The sequence below is a fragment of the Sesamum indicum genome, linkage group LG6, assembly GCF_026168435.1.
Source record: "Sesamum indicum cultivar Baizhima isolate 11 linkage group LG6, ASM2616843v1, whole genome shotgun sequence".
Taxonomy (NCBI): Eukaryota; Viridiplantae; Streptophyta; class Magnoliopsida; order Lamiales; family Pedaliaceae; genus Sesamum; species Sesamum indicum.
This window is the reverse complement of record NC_142662.1, coordinates 25,265,556-25,291,274: the sequence shown is the minus strand read 5'-3', so window position 1 is coordinate 25,291,274 and position 25,719 is coordinate 25,265,556. Positions and strand designations below refer to the sequence as shown.

Sequence of the window (25,719 nt, the reverse complement as noted above, 5' to 3'; positions counted from 1 at the left end):
TCCCTCCAACTTTTTTATAGATTTATCAACCAACATAGCCGGTGATTTTTTTATGTTGTTGCTATTTTAATTCCAATTTTGGTTATAACAAATTCATCATCCTATATTTGTTGGGAATTATTGAGAAAAGTTGAATAATAAGTAAATGTGTAAAAGATAAAAATGAAAATTTACCTGCAAAAAAAGATTAATGAACCTAAAGATAAAAGGATGACAACGTATAGAACACAGAAGAGTGCACACAGGTTTGGGCTTTAGCAACATTTTGGCAGGCCAACTACAGACATACAAGGTACTCAGACGGCTAACCAGCTGCGTTGGGCTTAACCCGGCCAGTTCCATTAACTTGGAGCCCACATGTTAGGCTGAACTTGGTTCAGAATGTACAGTCCAAACACGTGGTGACGCTGGGTGCAGTAGGAATGTAAAACTTGGATTTCAGTGTAACCACATGAAAGTATCAAGAACGGCAACATTTTCTGTTCCATGCTATTTAACAGTCAAATAATCGACGTACTAATACGATAACAGCATTCTGAAACATGAATGGTACATTGGACGCTACAAAATTGGTTGCCTGGTCAATTTCAAGGACCCTACCGTGTATTTGATTAAGCGATCTTGATTCAAGTTTTCGTGTTCAACTGTGAACATGTGGCAAAATTCTGTGCGAGTGCTCCTTATGTTTTTCAACAGGGAGGTCCTCGTCATAGCTTGAAGTTTGATGTGTGAAGACACTTCTGCACCGCAGTATGATAGTTGTGCCTTAGTATTTATCAAATAGTACAGCCCTGGTTTATGTTGAATGTTTAAGAGCTATTGAAGAAACAGTAAAAATGATTTGTCTGGGGATGCGCGTGTCCTCTTTCTGAGGTAGTTGCTTTTAACCACGAGACATGTATGCAAAGTGGACGAGCATAATAGACCATGAAAGGCCATTCTTACTGGAGTGCAAGGTGTATAGAGAGCTAACCTCCAGAATCTGGTAAGAGTGTATGTCCAATTACATATTCACGTGGCACACCTGAAATAAAGGCAATAAATGCATAAGGATAATATCAACTGTGGAAGTTGATCAAATGATCAGCTAAAGAATTTGCTAATAAACTTATTCAAACTGCCAGCTTAATGCTTTCAACATTATTGGTGAATAAGTTCGATGAGTCCACTCCTACTCATAATTGGTATCGGTCAATTGTTCCATTGTTCCATTCCGTTACAATCTGCTTCAGTTTTGCAGAAATTTAGATGAAACGCACCTTGGAACACATATCTTGTACTTCACACATAATGCAACAATAGATCAGCTGAAGAATTCTTTAGCCTGCAGCTCTGCCCTAGATGAACGTCTCCGAAAAGGTACCTACACAATCATGTTCATAACGCAATCAGCAGTGAGCACAGGAACATATATTCTGATTGGAATTTTTCATCTTCCCCTTACTCTGTGTCAGGAGAAAATGATTTCTGAGAGGAAAAGAATTAGACCTGTATTCACAATGCTCTGGCCATGCACATCGAGCTTTTCCATAATCCCAATAGCAGTCCTCATCCCTCAGAGGTCCGCGAGTAGCTATTTATGAAAAACAACAGGCGAAAAAATAAACTAAGATGGCAATATTGATGAAGGTGGAAGTAACAAAAGAAATGATTTCAACCTTTTGTGACAAATTTTGACTTCTTGTCAGGGTGAATATCATGCCACATCTCAAGCCACAGCTCCCGCATTAACACTGAAGATCTAACAATATTCCTATGGTTGGCTGCAAATTAGATAATTTGATCAACTGAAAGAAAGTATAAGAAATTATCGACATAGATGGGTATAGTTTTAGTTAAATTCAAAATGAGGAGCATTTCCATCCAAAATCCCACTTGAAAGCAGCATGAAAAATCGGAACCAAGAAACAAATAGTATCATAAGATAAATGTCAAACAAATGAAATATAGATCTTGACGATTTTGTGGTGCTTAAATTTTGTCATGGTTCTAAGATCAAACAAATAAGCAGTGTGACCCTGATGTAATGTTAAAAATATGTGGAGAAAAATCTACATTGCACTTCAGTTGTGCTCTAGTCTTATTAAAAAGTCCATTTAGGTTATCTTGGGAGTTCCCAGGTCCAGATTGCCATTACAGTTCTGTGTAGAAGACTAGATAATCTTATATCCACTAAAGATTATAAAACACAGGTTCCATGTAGAAGATTAGATAATCTTATATCCACTAAAGATTATAAAACACAGGCGGTCATTGGAGAAAGACATAAATCTTCATATTAGACCACAGTTCTCGTTTCCCATTCCAGCAAGGATCTACAAACTGTTAAATAAATTTAGGAACTTTTCCTTCTAGTGAGCTCTCATCCTTTAGATGAGGCATCTTGATGGCTTGTCAAAGCATCGCGGCCCCTTGTACCGTAAATTATTTGTCGTGATAAACTGAGAACATATTCAGGGATGATAATTTGTGATATTCACAAAACACAAAAAAAGAAAAAAGAATCATACCAATGAAAAGGAAAAGGCAATTTTTCACTGTTAAACTGAAGGGTCATTCTCATTCCACAGTTGACCAGCCACACTATGAAAGATATCCAAAAAAGAAAAAGGATTATTATCTGTTCCTTCACTATTTTGAGTTCACCACATTAAACAAATCATTTGCTTCTGAAGATGTATCATAAATTAATCCAAGCTTAACCTACAAAGACAATCACCTCTATCCGCATAAACACTCAACGAGAATAGTTTATTTATCAAACGCTAATATTTATGCAATTAACTCCACAATGACGAGAAGATACCACAAGAGAAAAATTACACTATTAGCATTCACATTATTTGGTGATGGCATCTCACAGTCAGATAAGAGTTTGTGTATCAACATTCAACAAATTCTTACATGATCTAAGCTATTATAATCCAGAGAAGGGCTATAGTACATATCAGTCTTAAGTCTTAACAGAGTTATGATTAGTCAGATGATTGTATTACCTTTATCAAGCTCCCAAACTGCTGTTCTCTTTCCTGGCAGACTTTCAGAGTCTTCATAATAGGTTATGTACTTCACTCTAGGAGATCTTGTCATGTTGGGAATTACATCCATTTCAGGCTGATGTTCAACATTTAACTGCACTTGGACATCTGAACCATCATGTTCTGACTGCAATTTGTCAATAGATTACTCTTATCATTGAGGAACCAAATACATCACAATTTTCTTGAGGATTTCGACTTTATCAGCTGGCTTAACCAGCAGAGAGAAACCAGAGAATCAGTTAAAATTTAAAAGGAAAAGATTCTCTTAATCTTTAAATTGTAAAAAAAGAAGAAATAAGAGAAAAATCCTCCAGAAGATATCTTTGTTCTTCTGTTTAAAAAGGAAAAATCAAAATTTTGGTGGGAGAACAGTTTGAAGCTAACTGGAGAAAGTTTAGCCGTGAAGCAACTAATGTCCTAATTGGATAATTTTAATCAGCCAAGATAAAATATAAAGAAATAAAGAGAATTAGATAGATGTAATCTAGAGTATAGTTTCACTTATTAACACCTGAGGAGCCCTTGTAATGTTCACTTTTGATCCCAGCCAGTTCTTGCACCAAGAGAGGGAATGATACGGTACCTATAAAGTGAAGCAGCACACAGTGTAATAAATGTTAAAACACTCTTAGGCTGCTATATAGAAGAAAACATCTCTCAACGCCATGCTCATCATACCGTCTCATCCCCACTTGTAGCACCAGGGTTTCCTTCAACCAGATTCCCCGACCTAAATCAACAATACACAATCAAATGAAAAACTAAAGTTATCAGTCTCTGTAAAAACTACCAGCCGATGCAAGTCAATATGAGTGAATTAGACAAATAATTCAAGCAGCATAGATGGCAATTTCTCAAACTTTATGTTTCTGTCTGATAATGGTAGAGTTGTGCCTATATTATCTCATCCTCATTTCAAACTTATTAAATAAGGGGGCTCCTGCAAAGCAAATTGATGGAATGTATAAAATTACATTCACTTCATGAAGAAATATAGCCAAATGTTAACTAACGGCATTCCTAATCCTTGTCTTTCTCATGCCAATTCAGTCTGTTTTTTGACACAAACGATTTTTTATATAATGATGACATTCCAGACACTTCCTCCAGTACATATTATATGCCGAAATCCTTCATCCTCCTATTTGTCAATATTGTGAAAGGTTGATAATATTACAGCAATACATCGACTGATTCGGTCATTTTTAACATTTTAAAACACAAATAGGATTTAAATGCCGACTGAAGTGAAAGATATTATCGACAGCATGTTGCTCTGGTATGCATAACAGTCACCTCGAATATAAAGATCCTTCTAGCTCGTATATTACATCAGTTATTATCCAGTTATCAGGATAAGGCTTTCCACTTGGTGCAAAATAGTAACCAACCTGTTTTGTCGCATAATAAAACAAGATATCACCAGAATGAAAATTTTTGGCATATAATTTGAAGCCATACAAACTGCAGGAATTTGCACAAAAACGCCAGGAAGAGACAAAATACCTCAGTTTTTAAATCTACTCCATAAATGCAAAAGATATTCTTTAGAGGAGGCCTATCCCATGGTGTTAAAGGATTTAGAACTGGATCTCTGTGATATGACCTGAAATACAATAAGGATTAGCTATAGAATAGTATGCAATAAGCCCCCATTATTGGCCTGTCTATACTTTTTTCATAGTCAATAATGAAATGATGTAATTTTTTTGTGAGTGTTTAGTGAAAGAGTCATTTTATTGTCTTTACCAAACATCTCACTCACTTGATGAAGAAATGATTAAATCTATATTTGGGTTAATAAGATAAAAAATCTAACCAAATTACGATTTAATAAGTTGGAACTCTAAAGTGCTCAAGGGGAAGGAATTCCCAAAATAAGCATTGTACCATGAGAGCATAAACATAGTATGATGATAGATGTATTCAAATGTTCTTGATCTGTATGTCCATGACTTAATGATGCATGTTGTATGTCCACAGACCAGGAGGATAAAAATTTCTTAATGATTAAACAACTATTCTGCATTAATAAGATTGAGATGCACAACATTAGCGGCAAAGAGACAACTTACTCTTCCAATTGATACAAAAGTCTCTGACTGTCAGGATCATAATCAGCTATAGCTCTGACAAAGGTTCCATCAGAAACTTCACGAGCAGAAAAGGATAACTGAGTTGGAAATCCATATTCCATGTCAGACATATTGACCTGTGCTGTTCCTATGATTGAAGGATAAGCCTCATCTCCTGCCAAGGCAGTAAATGAAGCATGTTAGCATACTCCAGCATACATTTCAAAGCAGCATAAACTTAACCATTGAAACTAATAATGCATGCAAGACTGCTTTTATGCCTCGAGTTGAAGGAATTTCAATATTGACTATGTTTGTTGGCCATCCAGAGTAGTTAGCTTGAAACTCATGATCATCGCAAAGTTGAGCAGCATGTCCCTTTTTGCTCCTCACAGAGAAATGCTTTAAGTATCCGTTGTCTGTTCTACAATGTTTTGAGAATGGCATCATCCATACTGAAGAGCCGAATGAGTTGAACATCAACCGAGCTGTCCCCTGATGACTTGCCAAATATTTTAATAAACCGGAGTTAGTGCAGGTACAAAAAAGTAAAACGGGTCAAAGTCATGCTCCTCCACCCCCTACCCCTCCTGGTTTCAAGACTTCCGACCTAGCCTACAGAGAACAATAGTCTACATCGTAAAACTCCTATGGAATCCAGGGGGGCAAAAAATAAAAAAGCACTTGTCAGACACACTGCACCAAGAATACATTAAGATCAGGAGATTTATGCAGAAGTTTAACTTTGTTAAGAAACAACTGATCTTTTTTGAGATTGTTGAAATTCAAAATTAAACAGATAGTTAAATTCATTAAACTTGTAATGCCACATTCATTCCCTAAATCCTGTAACAGCTGTTGGGAACATACAACAGCAATAAATAAGGAAGCGAAAAAAATACTAGGTTTGTGGGTTATATTTACAGCTGATAAAAATACATCGAGTATGTCTGCATCAAACAAAGGTATCTGCACATGAAGTAATTTCAATTGAGGAGACAATACAATACCTCGGAAACAGGAAGACCAAATGTAAATCCTGATAATGTTGCTTTAACAGTCTCAGTTGCTCCAAGAAGAGGAGCTCCTGAAGCCAGCCGAAAGAAAACTCCAAGTAAGAGCATGCCATATAGTTCTAAATGCTGATCTATTAGTCACAAAAAGTCATAGGCATACCAACAGCAAAGTAGGCATGAATGTGTTCATCCAGCCATTTCATATACAGTTTTGGGGCAATTTCTAATTTCAACCACTCCAAGAAGTATCTGAATACATTGTTGCCCAATGAGTGAGCAAAAACTATTGACGGGCCACCACGAAGCTTAAGAGCTGTTTCAAAAGTAAGCCTGCAAAATCAAGGAATGTCCTATGTTTACAATTTCATAGTTTATATTGACAAAGATAAGCCGAATCCCTTCTAACCATCAAACACATGGCAAAGTTGGGAAGAAGAATAAGATAAAGGCTGATACACATCTTAAGAGAGAAAGAGGGGGGAAGGTGCGGGAGGATGAGAGGCAACCATAAATACATTAAAATTTACATGGTCCATGTGTCCCCTATATCTTTTTTATTATGCAATCACTTGAACACTAGTGGACAGAAGGGCAGCAATTCAAGTATATTTATGATAATTTTGCCATCTGAAAATATATCTCATGGTGCCTTTCAAGTTTTCTCTTTATTATCTTTATTTTTTTTCTAAGGGCTGGTTTTCAAATGACTGTTTGCAGAATTTGTAATGAAAAATTGCAAAAATAAGATCATGTGCTACTAAGAAGTATACTTAAACAAGTACATAGTAAAAGTCGAAGGTGAATACTTCAGTTTGTGAAAATAAAGATCCCGCTCCTCAAGCTTGGATGGTGGCAGCCTCCAGTCATATGGAACCGCAATTATAGCATTAGCCTCAATACCAAACTCAATGCACCACTTAACCCATTCTTTCCACACTGAGGAAAGAGGACCTGCAGAAATCAAATGACTGTTATGCTGCCAACAGTTCCATGCATCAGTTGAAATTACTATTACATGGACATTTAGAAAAGTACAGGGAGAAAAAAGATACATAATATGCATCTTAGTATATTAGTAGCTCCAATGTGAAACATCAGCGTAGGCTTATAACTTTGCAATTGAAGACACCAAAAAAATAGGTATAGGGACAATGGTTTTCATTGAAAAATTTCTCATAATTACTTCGTAACTGTGTCTCCAAGTAGAAGTCAAAATTCCACTTAAAAAGTTCTCTAAAAGCATACCTGTTATGTAGCCTGGATCAAGCTCTGTAATAGCAGAAAGACCACTATCAGGCCGTGATTTGCAATCAGGATGATCTGTTTGGTTGTAAGGATCTAGCAACATACACTTCAACCAGCAATTTACGGCAGATAGAAGCTGAAAAATGCACAATCAGTACATCAACCAGTTTAAGAAGAAAGGATCAAATGCAAGTCAAATAAGAACCAGAACATACATATACGACAAATCTTTCACTAAACAAGGACTGGTAATAAATAGATGATATCATTTTAGTACGAGTGACTTCCAGAAGTTGATATGAGTTTAATATCAAATTATCTATCTTGGAACATTCGCTTCATGACTCAACCTACGAGTCTAATAACTGCTACAATTGACAATCAAGCTGTTTAATCTTATAAAAATATATTTCTCAGACAGGTTTTAGTTACAAAACTTTCAATCTTCATTTCAAATCATCTGCAAATAAATTGAAGAATTGTTAGCTAATGCACTAAAAAATAGTCAGATTAGCTTCAACCGCAACAACACACAGACACATCCATTTACGGTGAAAGAGGTTGAATTCAATTTTCTACGGTCAATTATTCCTTCGTAGCTTCTCTTATCATGCAGCAGAAAACTTAAACTAAGAGAAAAAACATGTCAAACTTGACCAAAAAAAATGCCGCAACCAAAAACTCGAATTGCAATCAGTACAAAAATGTAAAAAAAATACGGAAATGGCTACACACTTTGGTCGTGTCGAGCCAGACTAAATCGAGGGGATTGAAATCGAGAGGAGAGTAAGGACAGTCTAAAATTGACCACGCTCTTAGTTGAGTGGACGCGAAGCCTGGGATTATAATTCCAGAGAGTCTATCTTGTCCTTGGGTGAAACCGCCGCCTCCTCCGCCGCCATGAGCTGCCGGTGTCAGGAGAAGGAGAAACGAAGCAGCGAGGATCATTACGTGGCCTCCTCTCATTGGGTGGACGAGGCTGCGTCTGAAGACCTGTATGGCGGAAAGACTTACTTCCACTGTTCAGTTGGGATTTGCAGCTTAAATTGGTATTGGTGTTTGTTAAATTACTGCACTACCCCTGTTTTTGAAAAAACGTTGTTTGGCTTGTGACGTGGCCTGATCAGGTGGATCTCCGCCAGCGGCCTCCACACTCTGAGGAAAATCACTTGCTTCCACTGCAGTTTCTGTTATTACCACAAACACCCACTTCCTTCTTTTGTTTTCTTTTTTTTTTTTTTATTATATTGTCCTCCTTTAAAATTTAGTATACATACACGTAAATTCTTTATAATTTAATAAATTATATTTAGTACCTTTATCATTGTTTGTATCTGATAAATAAGTTTCTTTGTTAGTTAAAATTCATCGAATTTAATGATATTAGCAAAAATGTAGCTTGAAAATATATATTTATCATCGATTAGCTTATTATGACCTACTAAAAGTTAATAAAAATATTTTTCATTAAATTATCCTTATACATCTTCATAAGCTAGATTAATATTTTAGCAAATTCAATATTTTTTTCCAACAGATGGATCTATTTGTTAAATATAAATAAAGGGTGAATAGCAATTTATCCCCCTGTAATATTGAAAATGAATACATTACCCTCTTATGAAAAAAATATAGCAATTTACCCCCCCTGTATTTATTAAAATGAAGCAATTTACCTCCTTATATAGGGAGGTAAATTGCTTCATTTTAAAAATCATAGAGGGGTAAATTGTTGTATTTTAAAAAAAATATAGGGAGGTAAATCGCTATTTATTTTTTCATAAGGGAGTAACTTACTTATTTGTAATATTATAAGAAGGTTGCTTGCATAATTATATAAAATTTACGTATAATTACAGCAAATCTCATAAAAGGGTGATATAATTATTGTTTTCTCATTGGATTAAACGAAGCTATTCTAATTCCATATTCGTCTTAATCTCAATTTCAACAATTGAAGCTCGATTTTATTAGGAGAAAGGTAATAAATATTTATAAAAACGTTGAACTGCTCTAAGTTGACTAATATTTAACTAAATTAAACTTATTCAAAATCAATTTATTTTAATAATTAAATCAAGGAAAGTTACAATATGCTCAATTGATCTTTGAAATAATTACAAATATTTTATATTATTTAAAAAATAACCATTACTCCTTACCCAATTTTAACTATTATCTAACAGTTAATTCAATTCATTAGTCTCTCTTATGTTTTTATTTATTTTTTATGATAAATTGACTAAAATAACTTGTGGACTATGTATTCTAGTTTTATTTATTTATTAAGATTTTATGAATTTTTTTATGAATTAGATGAATGATTTTTTTATAATTTTGTTTTTTTTTTGGGTAAATATCATGTGCATTATATAGATTATGACGTATCCTTGGCGGAGAAAACACCAGTTCAGCAATGTTGTACTGTAAAATCTTATTTTTATATTTTAAAAAAATGAGGCAATTTGTCATAATAACCAACGAGATAACTTACAGTCATAAGCCCCCGGAAAAGACAAAACCGGCAAACAACAGCCTTGAGAGATTCCATTGGCCTGCAATTCTCTTTTGTCTTTCCTTCATCCTTATACGGCCAAACCAAAGCTTCTCTCAACAACAATGGCGGCAGAAAACAACAAAGCAGTTCACCAAACACTGCATTCCCTCTTGAGCTCACATCTTGTACCTTCAACACCAACCCTTCATCAAAGCATTGGTTCTCCATGGACTCAACCTCGACAGCTTCAAGATTTCGGTTCAGAGATCACAATGAAGAAATGGGCGATGATGAATCACCAGAAGGTCACATTAGCTCCGATTCTCTCTCCCTTTCGAGCAATGAAGATGAAGAGCCCGAGTTCCAGTCTATGACTGCCAAGGTCAGTTTTTCTACACTGGTTCTTGAATTCTTCCTAATCCTGCTGCTTTCCGTTCTTGATAGATTTTGCCTTTTGTGGCTCTGGATTTTGTTTGTGTACGTAGGGTGTTCAGTATCTCTGTTCCGAACTTCTTGAGCTCAAGCAAGAATCAGATGAGGATTTCCAGAAGAACATCTTTTCAAACTACTCTGCCTTTGTTGCGTAAGTTCCTCTATTTTGGTTCCCTCTAGTCTACATAGTAGTTAGGTTACAGTTTTGGTTATTCTTGCTTGCAGAATCCTGAAAGAGATAGAGGGGTTGGAAAGTGAATTGTTGGGATTGAAAGGCCAGGCTTCTTCACAGAAGAGGCTTGTGAAAGATGTTAGTGACAGAATTTGTATAGGTGGTTTTTCTGAGGAGACTATAGAATCCATACTTGAGGAAGATCTTAATGTTCAACCATCATCTCCAAGCTTATTGGAAACTCACACAGAAAATGTTTCAGATATCTTGGATACTCTTCTGGTAGAACACAGGTTAGACGATGCTCTAGCTGTGCTGGAGATGGAGGGTGAGTTTGTCCAAGATTTGCTTTCAGGAGAAAATGTTCCCACAGATCAGCTGCTGTCTTATAGATCTGCTGTATCCGAGAAAAGGGCTATGCTTGCTGATCAGTTGACGTTAACGGCTAAACATCCTCGGATATCTGCTCCCGAGTTGCAGAAAGCACTGATTGGATTGTGCCGACTTGGTGAAAGTGATCTTGCAATCCAGCTGATGCTTCAGTATTATCATTCGCGTATTGCATCTGGCATATATAATCTGCAGTCCTTGAAAGAGTTTCCAGATGTGTTATATATTCAAGAATTAGCAAAATTTGTGTGCTCAATGATCTCTCAAGCTGTAAGGAGTTTTGTGGTCTTACATGGAGAAACTTATCCTTATCCTTCAGAACTAACTCAGTGGGCCTCTGAAGAAATCAAAATCATTGCTGCATGCTTCAGGAAGTACATAGAATCCATATCTGAGATAAATGGAAGACTATCAACAGCTGTTGATGCTGTGCAGACGGCAATATCTTATTGCTCTTTGCTAGAAACTCAAAGGATCTTCTTGCAGCCATCTCTTGTAGAGCATGTTCGCCCTTGCATGGAAGAGGTTTTGCGACTCCATATAGACCATTTGAGTGAAGTTATTACTATTTTCACGTCAACTGATACTTGGGTTCTTGGCAGATACTATGTATCAGGGATCCTGACAGGGAGGAGTTACTCAATCGTTGATCAACAACCAGAATGTTTCTTTCTCACTAACAGTGGCAGGAAATTTGTAACATTACTCCAGGTTTGTTGAGCTCCTCATTCTTTCTGATTAAAGTCACTGTAAGCCGTTCATGGAAGTAACCCTTAAAACTACAGGGAGCTGATCATTTTCATTTTCCTGTGTTCAAAGTCCGTTGCAGAGGATGTTTCACCTCTGATTGCCCTTCAAATGGAGAGTTCAGTTCTGAAAGGAATAACGGACCTGTTCACAGCATATATTGTTAATCTTGAACACACCATTGCTGGTGAAACAGACGTTGTAGACAAAGAGGGGTTGAGCATCAATTCACCAGAATCCCCTACTCAAGGAGTTTTCATGCTAGCCAATCTGTCAACATTAATGCAATTCTCCTCCTGCATTATCAGAAACATCTTTGGTGGCATCCATCAGATGGACTTTGAGATTGATAATTATCTGATGTTCATTCAAGACATTTATAGTCGGCTTAAAGCAAGCTTCCTTGATCAATTCATATCCAATATTTTCTCCCCTGATGCTGATCATGAATCTGGTCCAGAAATTTGCATAAGCTGGGAGGGTGATTCTAGAATTTCTGATCTGATTCCTTCTGTTCCCTACCTGGTATGCTCAAGCCCTTGCAATTTCGGTTCATGTAAGAAATACTAATACCAGTGTTGCCATACTCAATCATACAACCTCAGTAAGATACAGTAAAAGATACTTAACAGACTTTTTTATTTTTTCCATATTAGTTGAAAGAATGAGTTGTGCATCATATCTTGTGTTAATATTCCACAACCTAAGTATGGAAATTTCCCATGATCAGGAACTGTATTTAGAGCTAAAGAAACTAGAAAAGCTTGCAGAGGACGACTTGGTTGATGTGAACTGGTTAATGAATCTGTTGAAGGAGGTGACGAACGCCACATTTGAATGGATGTCAAGTAAATCTACGATCTGGAAAATTGATCAACAGAATTTTGCTGAACATTGGACAGAGTTCATGCAGGTTAAAAGCAATCTCCTTATCTACGTTGTCCTGGATTTACTTTTTCTAATAATTTTCTAGGTTCTAATTCTGGCAAGCAGAGCTGATATATGGCTCTTATCCAGAATTTGTATATAATTTCCCTCAAATTCCCTGTAGTAAAGTAGTTTATTAATTCCAAAAACAGTTGGTCCTGGACACTCAATTCCTGGTGGAAATTGCAAGATGTGGTGGATACTTATCAGAAAATGCAATAAATGTCTCCACGGACATTATATCTCGTATCGAAGCATCCTTCGTTTCGTTCGGACAGAAGCCTCTAAGGTAAGTAAAGTAGCGTGATAAAAGTTGCTCAAGCACATTACGACTTGTGCTTGTCAAGCACATCTCCTAGTTCTCTTTATATTTTGCAGAGATCTGAATGACGACGAGTGGCCTGCAAACGCAGCAACTCGAGCCCTTCACAAGTTGCAAGAACTTCAAGCAAAAGAATCACTTGAAAATCAGAAAGCAACTACTGCAAGAGAAGAACCGCACCTGAAGGATGATAGGATCAACCCAGTGATTGTAAATACAGAGGTTTCAAGAACAGAAGACACCCCAACCCCAACTCAAGAAGAAGTTCATCTTCAAGTGCCAACTACCTTATACAACAGGGAACTGTATGGGGAAGTCGAAACAGCCAAAAATGAGTTTGGAACCGAGGGAGAAAAATCACCTGACAATAATGATTTGGAAGCAGGAGAAGGGCTGTCTGCGTGAATGTGTTTATCAATTACTCGCCGACAAGCATGAAGAAATACTCGCAGACAACATGCACCCATCACTATTTATCCAGTGTCAAGCATATGCTCTGGTAATTAGGAAATAAACTAGAGTCCTACTCTGTTCCTAATATCAAATCAAGGGAAGCAAGAAAAACCAGTTTTGCAAACTGACAATGAATGAATTACAGGCTAAAATTCATTTTAGTCCCCGACGTTTAACTTCAACTTTAAAATAGTTCCTATCTTTTCAACTCAATTTGAAATAGTCCTTTCAGCGTGTAATTTTCCTACATTACCCCTATAAAAAATTTATTTTCTATAGATAATCATTTTAGTGCTTCACTTTTTATTTTTTTAGTGCAATTTGGTCCCTCGTACATTAGCTTCGAAAATAATTTTATTATTTTAATTGAAATAGTTTATTATTGCATGATTATTCATATGTTTGTGCATATTTAATTTTAAATTTTAGAAACTACTTGTTATATTTAAAAATATGAAATGTTAATTGAATAAATAAAAGTATTAAAAAAGTAGATGAAAGTTATGAGAAATTGTTGGAAAAAGAGGGAGAGAAGAAAAAGAGAAATAAAAGTTGAGAAGGAATTGAAAGATACAAAGTAATAAAACAATTTAAAAAATAAAAAAAATGGCAAGCAAAAAATATTGAAGACAACAAAATGGTAATCTTCACTTATATAAAAGTACAGATAATAATTTGACTAATAACATATCAACATAATTGTCTCGAATTTATTGAATTTTTTAAATAAAAGAACGCACGAATAAATAAAGAGTTTTATATACCCCATTCTTCAATATTAACTGACATATTATTTACTTATTTATTTTCTAATTTTAGAAAAAAAAATTAAATATTTTTGCTCTATGTTCTTATTCAAACATTTCCTCCAACTTATCAATTCAAATATTGCTTTATTTGAAAAATTCGATAAGCTCATTAAATTCATAATAATTATAATAACATATCATTAATCAAGTTATTACTTGACTGATTGGCCAACAATAAATTATTTCAATTAAAACAATTATATTTTTCTAAGTTTAAAAATATAAGCACCTAATTGTAATTAAAAATAAAAGTGAACGATTTTATGTAAAGAAAAAAAAAGAATTTCATAAGGGTAATACAGGAATGTCACTTGTTGGAATGACTAATTTAAAGCATGTTTAAAAGAAGGGGACTATTTTGAAATTATAATAAAAAATCGGGGACTAAAATGAATTTTATCCATAAATTACAACATTTCTGCAGACAAGTGTTCTGAGTTTTAGGTAGTCAAACTTGGTTGGTTGCCTAAAGAACCTGCAGCTGCACAGCTGACAACCAGCACAGGCCAATATTCTCATTAATAAAACAAGTAAAAAAAACCAGCCTGTCAAATAACGCAAGTCATTCTACTTAAAGTGGCTATTACAACTTCCTGAAGACGTAGGCCTGAATCTAAAAACATAGCCAGAGGAAAACCAGAGATATATCAGCTCCAAAGTCCATCATAATGGAGTTCATTTATATTTCCACAAGTGCAGTATGAACCCACCCACCAACTGGAGTTGTATGATTACTGAACAACTACACTCTTACAGGGGGAAACACAATCCATATTCCACATTAAATATCACTAGCAAGTGAGCCATGATATCAATTATACCACTCTGCACACCGAAAGGACCATCAAAGCATAGTCAAATTAAGGATAAAATGCCTAGCATCAAAAATCACATGCTGACATTTCGCCAAATAGTTGAGCTATTGAAGGTCAAGATTCCAGTTCATCTCCAAGTTTTTGGAGAGGTGGATAAAGCTACATCATTTCATCATAGCATAGACCAATTATCTCTACATTTTCTGGTATACCATTGACTTTGAGTTCCAAGAGTATTGATCTGACTCATCAATGTACTGATATATAAGGGGTAGACATAGTTTATCGGTCCATTACATCCAGAGAGTCTCTAATCATGTCAAAAACCCTACACATTCATCCAAATATCATACAATCAGACCTCCCACCGAGCAACGATTACTGTTCACCGTGAATTGTCACGACGCCTGACATAACGAGTTCGGTCATTGTATCTTGGTCTGTCTTGAGCTCTCTGAGGCACTGGCTCCACTCTTCTTTGTCTCTCTGGTGACCGCTGAACTATTTCTCCATTTACAAACAACTCAGCTGCCAAACCATGAAAAAGGTGAAGAATAGATCAGAAATCTACAGTCAATATTGGTAATATAATGCTTCACATCTAACAACTTCAAGTTGACACTGATTAGTATTCAATAAAATGAAGAACAAAAAGTTGTTAAATTTCTTTAGAAATATGGAGTAAATGCTTGAAAAAATCATTTCAAACTTTTTCTATCAATATTTGATGCAATTATTCACAGAAAAGAAAATGAAGAATTGACATGCATATAGACAAGAGAGAAGACAAATAGCCATCATGAAACACCTTGAAACCCACAAACCATGTCCAAAAGACATCTGCTGAAATAGAAAGCCTCTGACTGTGGCAATAAATCCAAGATGATTTCAACGAAACCAAGCATAATCCTATTAAACATCCATTTTCATAATTCTAAATATTAAATTTGACACCACAATATCTATTGTTCTATATTAGTTATGAGCCTGCTGTATGCCATTTTAGGAATGTTCTAATAAACAAAGGTCAGCCTCAGAGTCGCCTTGCTACAGAGTTGTCTTGAAAAAATTCAAACCAATACAGAAAAGTGCTTGTCAATGAAATCATGCTGAAGAGTTTTTAGCGCTAGAGTGAGATAACTTATAATCCCCCCATTATTTAAGCATTCCTTACAATAACAATCTGATGGGGGAACACCACATTTACTGTTTATTTATGCATTTATTTTTGCTTCAAGTTAATGCAAGAATATTAAACTTCACATTCTCAACTGAGTAGAGGTCTAAGATTCCTAGTTACATCAAGATTCCAGAATATGGGCATATGTTTTAACTATAAGGAGCAAGCCCATGACAATCCACAGACAGCACATCAAACCACAATGAAATTCAACTGATTAGATATTTGTACTGCGTAAGAAGATTTACCTCCATAGTCCTTGTTCTCAGGATCAACATAAGAATCTGGAAGAACAAACAGAACACCAGGCAGACCTGCATACAACGAAGGGTCAATATGAAACAAAAAACAAACAGAACCCAATCAGGCATAGATGTTTAGTTAGCAGTGAAAGAAGCAAGTCCTCGTTATGAAACTATCCAAAACCAACCTTCAAGCTTGTTTGAAGTCTCTTCATCAATCTCACACCCGAACCCAAAGTACCTCTCACAAGACACATTGTATATCCTCTTCTTCGCCTCCTCCTCACTATAAAAAACACAAGCTCACACATTAAAACTATAGCAAATACACAAGGGGGGAAAATGTATCGCGCAACAAGAAATTAGCACAGTATTCGCCATTTCCAATAACATTGTTATCTAGCACCATGCTTTATACCAACACGTTTCAGTTAACAATAGACCTGCGCACTTTTCATTTCAGCACCCGTATATACTGTTCCAATGCTAGTTTTGCTGAAAGGATTGCGTCTCGGCTTTATAAAAACATATTTGTGCATATTAATAAACTAATTTTTCAAATGCAGAGGAAATATCATAACATCAACCTTCCGACGACTTTAGCTAGGGTTTGAATATAACAATCGATCATCTGCTGTTTCGTGGCCCCTTCACCACCAGGCTTATCCATCACTATAAGCCAGTGCTCATAATCGCATCCCGGGAAGAGAGGCGCCATCTCGGTGGGCGGACGGTCACTGAAGTTCGACCCGGAATTCAGCGGCGAGTATGCGGAGCCCGACCTGTTGACTCGGCATCGGACCTGGTTGATTCTGGTAGGAGAACTGAAGCGGATCGTGTGGGACAATGCGGGTGTAACAGAGCGAGTTGTAGAAATCCGGAGTCGAGCGAGCCCAGGGAGCGACGGAGGTTTGGAGACAGTGGAAGAGAAAAACCTTCTGTGGAGGAGGAGGGAGGCGGTGGCTCCGGTTGATCGAACGGTTAGGATCGATCGGGCGATTGAGGCAGCCATTTTTACGGGTAAACCGAGAATCGGGAAAACGGATGAGGGTTTTGGGAGTGAGCTCCGAGGGGTTTAGATAAGTTGAGTGCAATGGGGAGTGTGATTGGAGGTTGCTTGAAATATCAAGTGCGTGCAGTGCCAACACACTTGCAAGTAACTTGTGGACTTTTCAGTTTTGTTGGATTCAAGTCGCTATTGCGTCGAACGACTCTTGGCGGAATTGGAGAAAACTTAAACTGATGTCCAACTTTATATACATATAATTGTTAAATGTAAATAGAAAATATTGGTAAAATACCACATATTGTATGTGATGTTTTTTACCCTAAAAAAATCAATAAAATGCAATTTCCCCTGATTTGAAATAGAAAATGCAAATGGAAAATATCATATACTATTATTGTTATTTTCGAAATTAAACTCAAAATATTATCTAATAATTTTTTATTTTTGAAATCTCATAAATTTTAATTTGAAAAATAGCAGTATCCATTCAAGTATACTTTATATTATTTTTAATTACCAAATACTCATTAACCACCAACAGTTATTTGTTACTAATATTTAGTATTTATATCTTGAAAATAAATTAATTTATTCAATCATACGAATATAAAATGATAAAGTAAATGGATATTTATAATTACTTTGACTGGTTCAAAAATAAAAAAGGGGTTAAAAAAGTATATTCATCTTAATAAAAATATTATACAATAAACATATGTATTAATTTAATATATATTTGAGTATTAATATTATTTGAGAAAAAACTTATTAGTTTTGTTAGCTAAGCTAGTGTTTGGTGACCTCGAGTTTCGTCAATGAATGGGTATTAATCAATTTTAAAAATAGTTATTAGTTATATATATATATATATTTAATATTGATAATTTGTTGATGATTGAGACTTATATTGATTACCAATAATTCATTTGGCGGAGAGGTTGAGATTTTATAATCAAGACGTGAGTCCAAATTATTGAATGTAAGTATTTAGTGTATTTTTAATAACAGTATCTCGTATTATGCTTATTTTGAATCTATTAATTGATTTAAAAATATTGATGTATTACATATTGAATGATGATTTAAGAATATTACAATAAATTAAAACAACTTCCCATGAGGTTTGACATAATTATGAATACTCTCTTGTTGTTTGATGAAATTATTTAATTTTCGGATGGAGGTATGAAATTGTCAACTTTGCCCTTATTGTATTTTTTTTGTTTTTAAATATTAAAAATTTATAAAAAAAATCAAAGAAATGAATGAAAGTTTAAAAATAATAAAAAATATTATTTTTAATTTATAAGGACATTTTGATCAGTTCAGTATAAAAATTGATGGAAACCTAACAGATTGAGTTAATTGTTAGATGACCGTTAAAATTAGGGGGTATTGATAATTTTTCAAACAACAAGGAGTATTTATAATTATACAAAATCTTATAAGAGGTAATTGTAATTTATCTAAAATATGAATGTATTTTAAAGAAAGAATATGATTCACTAAAATAGAGTTTCTAAATCCCATAAAATTGTAGTGTATATGAATTTGATTTAATGATGGCGGGAGGTAAAAAGGAATTCGGGGAAACCCCGCGAAAGCTCGCGCCAGTTTCAAAATCCCGGCGCCTTCTCCAAATCCAACACCACGCCAAATCAACTGCACATAAAATGAGATGTAGTAGCTGTCTCATATCTCCAATCTCCACCATTAGAGCTTCAGAACCCTAGGGAATAATCTGTGGGAGGAAAAAGAGTTTGGGAAAATCGGAATGTCGGAGGCCCAGAGCGCTACGAGGTTGCTGAATCCATGGGTTTTTCATCTCCAGAAGCTTGGACTCGAGCTCAAATGTCCTATCTGGTATTATATTGGTTTACCATTTTTGACTCTCTCTCTGCGTGTAACAGTTGTTTGTTCATGTAAGCGAAATGCATTAAGTGTATCTTAATTTTTAGCTATGTGGTAATGTTGTTTCTTTCAGTTTGGACTTGCTGAATAAACCTGTCCTGCTTCCTTGCAACCACATCTTCTGCAAGTAAGTGTGTGTATTTGGTTTTTCCCTTGCAGTTGTTTGGCTTTTCCTTTTTGGGATTTTATGTGTGTGTTCGTTCTGCAGTTTTTGCGTACCAAAATCGTGCCAGTGTCCTGCATGCCAGCAACACTACACCGATCAAGGTATAAGCTGATCAGATTACTTGTTTTGAAATATTTCCAGTAGTTTCTGCTTACAAAGTTGACATCCAACTAGTTGTTTAGGGTTTTTGATTCTCAAGTAAAAGTATTGATTGGGAAAAAAAATGATGTATGCTGCAGATATCAGATATGCTTCCTTTCTGGACAACATTGTCACCATTTACAAAAGTCTGGATGCTACTTTCAACTCGACTATCTTGCCACTTTTATCTTCTGGTAAAAGAAAAATGTTATATATGTGTATGTGATTTGGAAATTATTTGTTGTGAATGTAGTTATTTTGACACAAGTATATGGTTACCCTAGATTCTAGTGCCCCGATCTCAATCTCAACTTCCATTGACCAATTGAGAAAGAAACCCAGTGAAACAGCAACGAGGGGGAAGAATGATTACAGTAATGCTTTAACTAAGTGCTCAGTATCAGAAGAATTAGATGTGAATCATGCTCTGGAAATGTCGCCGGGCAGCTCTCCTTCATCTGCTGATGCCAAAAATATAGAAGATCATACCAATGATCTGAACTCCAGACATGGGGTAAGATTCAAGGTTTCATTTTCATTGAGAATGTTACTGAAGTAGTACTTTTTTCTTGGTGGTGGTTGATTATTAGTCAAGCTGAGGTCTAGACTGACTTGGATTCAGTAGCCACTCATAATTGATCAACTCCATTATTTGTTGAGTTCTTCATTCTCTGTTGTTAAGATACTTGTTTTCTACTCTATGTTGAAGTAAAAAGTTAAGTAATCTTGCATTCAACCTGTTTGTGAAAATATTTAAAATGTTATTTGATTGCAATACAATCTCAAAGCCAGTTTATCTGCAGGTATTTCATCTTGAAAATGTTTTAGAAATTGGCCTGTTCAATATAACAGTTGATGACTTTTTCATTTTTGTTGGCATTTTGGGCCATATAATTTAACTTCCAGATGTTTAGATATTCATTACAATATTGAATTTTACACCTGCAAATATTTGTCAAATTGACTTGGTTCTATAATGCACATCTCTTTCTCTAATATTCTGTAGCTCATCTCTGCAGAGTACAGAAAATCATAGAGTCAAGAAATCTTTTGGCGATAATTTAGGTGCTGCCACTGGTGGAGTAGATTCTAATGACACATTTCATGCAAGAGAACCTAAGAGACAGAAGAAGCTGAATTATGGATCACCTGAGGCAGCTTTGGGAAGCCATGGATACAGGCAACAAACTATTTGTCATTCTGATCAAGCTGCAGTTTCCAACTTCAGTGCAGAATGCAAATTTAAGGAAGACACTTCTGTCATTTCTTCCCTTGCAACTTGTGAAGAATTATATGCGAATGGAAGTGTTTGTGCATTTTGCCACTCTTCCAAGATAACAGAAGTAATTTTCTGCCTAAGTATATATGCCTCATCTTTTAAGTTATATGTTTTGTTATTTTTGTTTTCTGAGAGACTGGTCTCTGGATCTAGGCATAATTGTTTCTTCCATATATTCATTGGTCTTGTAGGGGACTGGATTACTGCTGCATTATGCAGCTGGAAAGGAGGTAGCAAGAGGTGAACCTGATTTTTCCAAGGCCATTCCTGTCCACAGTAAATGCATAGAATGGTATGAGTTTTGTGTTTATCAGCCATATATTTGAGTAAAAATACTTATGTAGGTTTTGTTGCCTCTATGATAAAATACATAAATATGTGAAATTGGCACTTAAGTCCTGATATTTCTGGTTTGAAGTAATCATTTCATTTCTGTAAGTGCTTAAATATTCTCACTTGTACCAAAATTAAACTTGTTTTGCATTTTTGAAAAGTATCTTGTTGCTTAATTATGCCAGTATACTCCTTGGAGGTCTAACTGGTTTTTGAGGGTCTTTCTGAACTCTGGTTGGCTCTGCCCTTTTACTTTATTCCTTATTTAAGATCGTAGATTTCAAAGATTTGCAATGCTTAATGTCTCAAAATGCTTTCAGATGCTGCTACATTTTAACATTATCTGCAGATTAATGTGCCAAAATGCTTTACAAATAGGTGATTGTAAATTAATATAAGTTAAATTCTTGATTGCAGGAGTCCTCAAGTTTACTTTGTTGGAGAAACAATTAAGAATTTGGAAGCTGAACTGGTGAGATCTTCTAAGCTCAAGTGTAGCAGCTGTGGGTTAAAGGGAGCAGCACTTGGTTGCTTTGCCAAGTCCTGCAGGAGGAGTTATCATGTGCCTTGTGCTTTGGAAATCCCAGAGTGCAGATGGGATTGTGTAAGATTCCTATACCATTCATAATCATTTGTTTTTGTGCTTGCTTTCAAACCGTCATCTAAACCAACTTTTAATCATATACTTGATTGCAGGATGACTTTTTAATGCTATGTCCTATTCACAAAACAATTAAATTTCCAAGTGAAAAGTCCAGCTCTAGGAAGCGTCACAGTGGAGAAAAGTGTTCTCTGTCCAGTCAAATGTATGGAGGTTTTATGATTATCATTTGCTTTGTATTTCTCTTTCCTCAGATGGTACAAAAGATATCTACTTGACTAGAACAGTAGCTTGCTCTTGACAAAATACTTTTAATCACTTGCTAATGAGCTCCTTAACTTTTCATTAACTAGATTTACTTCTGGAATTGATTATCTTTTATTGTTCCACTCTAGCAGTGTGATATAATAAAAGATGTCTTCCCCTGAAATATTTATTTAAGAGATGGTGCTGTTAAAATGCTATATGGAAAATCTTCATTGCCAATTTTCTGTATGTTATTCAAATATGTACTTGCTAAATCTTACTGCAGTACTGAATGCAATATTATTGGCCTCATGAAAATATTAGCAAAATCCTGTTGAAACTTTTTGGTAATGTTTCTGAAGATTGATGCTCTTGTAGATGCCAATTATAGGGTATTTGGATTAGTATTACTCTTTTGATGGTACATGAAATTGTGTAATAGACTGGTATGAAACGGTAACCAACGTGCACATTTATGAACCATTATTGTTGTCTTGAACGCAGAGCATCTGAACGGTTGAACTTTTGGGTGACCTCCCCTAGTGGACCTCAAAAATGGGTTTTGTGTGGATCTGCCCTGTCTTCTGAAGAGAAGGTTGGTTTCTGTTTGAAATATTAGTTAAAATCTTTATGCATATAAAAGAAATTTTTGGACTTCCAATTCATTTTATGTTCCTTTTTTTTTTAGATACATTTTTCTGAATAAGCTGTATTCAAGCAATTAATTTCCAGTCTTGAATTCTTGCACTCAGTGTTTGATGGTCGAGTTTGCTGGAATCTGTGGTGCTACTGTGTTCAAGTTCTGGAATCCAAATGTTACCCATGTGATTGCTGCCACAGATTCAATTGGTGCGTGCAGCAGGACTCTAAAGGTTCTCATGGCAATTCTGAATGGAAGATGGATCCTCACTATGGATTGTAAGCTCTATATACCCTCTGTTTTCATGGTTTAACTAGCTTTATACCACCTTCAGTAATTGCTTTGGTGGGATCAGAAACTTACATTGTGTTTGCAATCTACCTAATGCTTTGCAATGTATCACTCCTTTCAGGGATAAAAGCTTGTGTTGAAGCAAATGGTCCTGTGGATGAAGAACCTTATGAAGTTAATCTGGATAATCATGGTTGCCGTAATGGTCCCAGAAATGGCAGATTAAGGGCGTCAAATAATGTAAGGAACTTAATTGATGGCATCTTTTTATTGTTTATACACTTGAAATATAGTTTCATATTTACATATATGTCTGGACACCAGAAAGGTCCTTGTGATGTATATTCATAGCATTGCATCAAGAGACTATATACTTCGATTGTTTGGCATATCTAACAAAAATCGACTTGTAGTACGGTGTAGTCAGTGGCAGCATAATCACTTTTGTAATCAGTACTGTAAAATAGCAAGTTAACCATTAACTGATGATCAGCTTTGTAATCAATGCTCTACAAATAGCAAGTTAACCATTCACAGTAACTTTCATGAAAATCTCATTTCATTGGTCTGACCTTCCATCTTTATCCCTTGTTGCACAGGCTCCCAAGCTTTTCGATGGTCTGAGCTTTTATTTCAATGGGGACTTCGTCCCATCTTACAAGGATGATCTCTTAGAGTTAGTTAGAGTTGGTGGAGGAACCATTATTGAGAGCACGGAGCAGACAGTTGCACAAGAACCCAATCCACAAATGGTTTCTACAACTTTTGTTGTTTATAGTCACGATCACCCTCAGGGATGTCTAGCAACAGAATCGAGTTCTTTTGTCTTGAAAAGATTAGCAGAGGCGGAGCTTGTGGCAAAAGACATGGATGCGCAGGTCATTCCACACACATGGATCTTGGAGTCAATAGCTGCATGCAGGGTGTTGCCTTGTCCCTAATCTTAATCATGCTGCTACTCATATATATTTAACTTATGGATAGTAATAGTCAGACCTTTAATTACTAGATTTAAGTCTCGTGCTTCATTTTAGGTAGTATACTTCTAAAATAATAATAATAAAAAGAAGTTGCTCTCTCAACTTGGACTTGAGTTAGTAGAATTGAGGGTTATTTGTAATTTATTATTTATTATTTTTAATATATTGATATACTTGGATTGATGTGTTAGACATTAAATTGAAATGCCTTAATGTTGCTTGCTTCTCTCAATTTTATTGTCTTAGGTAATGTGGGAAAACACAATCTGGGAATTAATTACTTGTTTACCTAAATACTAGCAGTCACTTAATTACTATTTATTGATAACTAATATTGATTAATTATTCAGTTGTCTAATAATTAAAAAATCTTGTAATAATGTAGATAATAATCATGATGTAGATGTAGTCATGCGAGCCAATCTCATGGAGATACTACTCTATTATTATGCTTTTATCATTCACAACTTATTGCAAGGGTCAAACCAAAAATTCAAATCTAATAAATGTATTACCCACCAAACTGCAAAATCAAGATATTGTCAATTACTATATATTACTTCAATCCCTGATGCCATTATTTAAACCTACAAGAGAATGGGAATGCATCAAAAGTTCTAAATAGGTTTAGAATTCAAATTAGTTTGTATTAAGTAGTGGGTTCCCATCATTATTGCTTTTCACATATGAAATTACTTATTTATTTATTATTATTATTATTATTGGGTATAATAATGTTCAAATTTAGTGGGGTCTTTTATCACACATTTTAGTCAATTACACATGTTTTTTTAATAAAAAAATAAAAAGTATATAATTAAGTTACATTGTATAAATTAAACAATATGATCTATAAATTAAATTATAATTTTAAAATTGATCATGCTAAGAAAAGGGCCTTCATCAAAGTGGTATAGAAAATCGTTCACCATCCACTTCTACAACTATAAATTTAAACAATTTGACTCAAATAAAAGAAAATATTGTAAATAAATTTAAAATCATGTGGTTCGAGTGAATATTTATCTCATTTTATGTATGCTTATTTTAATTATAACCAATCAACAACTATTATTATAACATAAAAATAATTATTATTAAAATAAATCAACACCCATATATACATTGGCAGGACAGGAAACCAACGAGTCTCAATTTACTTATTAATATAAAAATATTCTATTTAATAAAGATACTAAATTGATTAAATAAAATTTAATTTATAATGATTGACTAATTGATTTTTTTGTGTATATGGTGAATAAAATATGGTAAAAAAAGTTTTATTTTATCTTATTAAATCTAAATAATAGGGCCAAAAAAAAATATTTCAATGAAAAATTATACTAATTTGCAGTAAGAGAAGAGTCCCCTCACCTAAATATTTATATTATATCTATGTATACATTCACATTATAATAAATTAATTATAGTAAATTCACATTAAATGAGATAAATATTCGTTATAATAAATTTATATTTAAGTGAAATAAAAATCTAAATCTCGAACTTATTCATGAAATTTCGATTTTAATAACTAGAGTACAATATCGTTGGAAGATAAGAGTATTTTAAGATCGAAAAAAATTGAAATTTGTTTACTCACATTTATGATATTTGCTAAATGAATACTTTCTTTCTTAATTAATTAATTAAATCTTGATTAGGATAAAAAGATAAAAAGGAAAAAAGTGTATAATACAGGCTGTTGTCCATCTTGTCAAACTCTAACGGTCACTTACCTTTTTAAAAAACACAT

The 25,719-nt window shown here is 34.7% G+C and overlaps 4 protein-coding genes across 5 annotated transcripts; 2 read left to right on the top strand and 2 right to left on the bottom strand.

The window, feature by feature from the left end:
• Positions 1-412: 412 nt before the first annotated feature.
• On the bottom strand, positions 413-8,417 carry PSAT1 (phospholipid sterol acyl transferase 1). 2 transcript variants are annotated; one of them, XM_011081787.3, is made up of 17 exons: positions 8,113-8,407; positions 7,378-7,513; positions 6,939-7,083; positions 6,293-6,462; positions 6,127-6,203; positions 5,398-5,611; positions 5,117-5,291; positions 4,548-4,647; positions 4,338-4,432; positions 3,720-3,771; positions 3,553-3,624; positions 2,997-3,165; positions 1,659-1,763; positions 1,489-1,573; positions 1,260-1,363; positions 974-1,024; positions 413-740 (listed from the first exon to the last, which is right to left on the bottom strand). In XM_011081787.3, the coding sequence occupies exons 1-15, from the start codon at positions 8,341-8,343 to the stop codon at positions 1,282-1,284; spliced, it is 1,908 nt and encodes a 635-aa protein (XP_011080089.1). In that variant the 5' UTR covers positions 8,344-8,407; the 3' UTR covers positions 413-740; positions 974-1,024; positions 1,260-1,281. The 2 variants fall into 2 exon arrangements, with proteins under 2 accessions (XP_011080089.1, XP_011080090.1); XM_011081788.3 differs by lacking the exons at positions 413-740; positions 974-1,024; positions 1,260-1,363 and adding an exon at positions 2,511-2,583 and having other exon boundaries at positions 1,530-1,573; positions 8,113-8,417.
• Positions 8,418-9,997: 1,580 nt separating this feature from the next.
• On the top strand, positions 9,998-13,600 carry LOC105163446 (exocyst complex component EXO84B). The gene is made up of 7 exons (XM_011081789.3): positions 9,998-10,256; positions 10,360-10,457; positions 10,532-11,579; positions 11,688-12,140; positions 12,346-12,528; positions 12,695-12,831; positions 12,921-13,600. Exons 1-7 carry the CDS (start codon positions 10,101-10,103, stop codon positions 13,267-13,269), a joined length of 2,424 nt encoding a protein of 807 aa, XP_011080091.1. The 5' UTR covers positions 9,998-10,100; the 3' UTR covers positions 13,270-13,600.
• A 1,386-nt stretch (positions 13,601-14,986) lies between these two features.
• On the bottom strand, positions 14,987-17,508 carry LOC105163448 (multiple organellar RNA editing factor 2, chloroplastic). The gene is made up of 4 exons (XM_011081791.3): positions 16,951-17,508; positions 16,552-16,649; positions 16,370-16,435; positions 14,987-15,469 (listed from the first exon to the last, which is right to left on the bottom strand). Exons 1-4 carry the CDS (start codon positions 17,373-17,375, stop codon positions 15,327-15,329), a joined length of 732 nt encoding a protein of 243 aa, XP_011080093.1. The 5' UTR covers positions 17,376-17,508; the 3' UTR covers positions 14,987-15,326.
• A 1,465-nt stretch (positions 17,509-18,973) lies between these two features.
• BARD1 (breast cancer associated RING 1) lies at positions 18,974-24,143 on the top strand. Its single transcript, XM_011081792.3, has 13 exons — positions 18,974-19,235; positions 19,357-19,410; positions 19,492-19,550; positions 19,689-19,784; positions 19,875-20,104; positions 20,610-20,933; positions 21,061-21,161; positions 21,620-21,806; positions 21,899-22,008; positions 22,554-22,644; positions 22,802-22,967; positions 23,102-23,220; positions 23,580-24,143. Exons 1-13 carry the CDS (start codon positions 19,147-19,149, stop codon positions 23,919-23,921), a joined length of 1,968 nt encoding a protein of 655 aa, XP_011080094.1. The 5' UTR covers positions 18,974-19,146; the 3' UTR covers positions 23,922-24,143.
• The last annotated feature ends 1,576 nt before the right edge of the window (positions 24,144-25,719 follow it).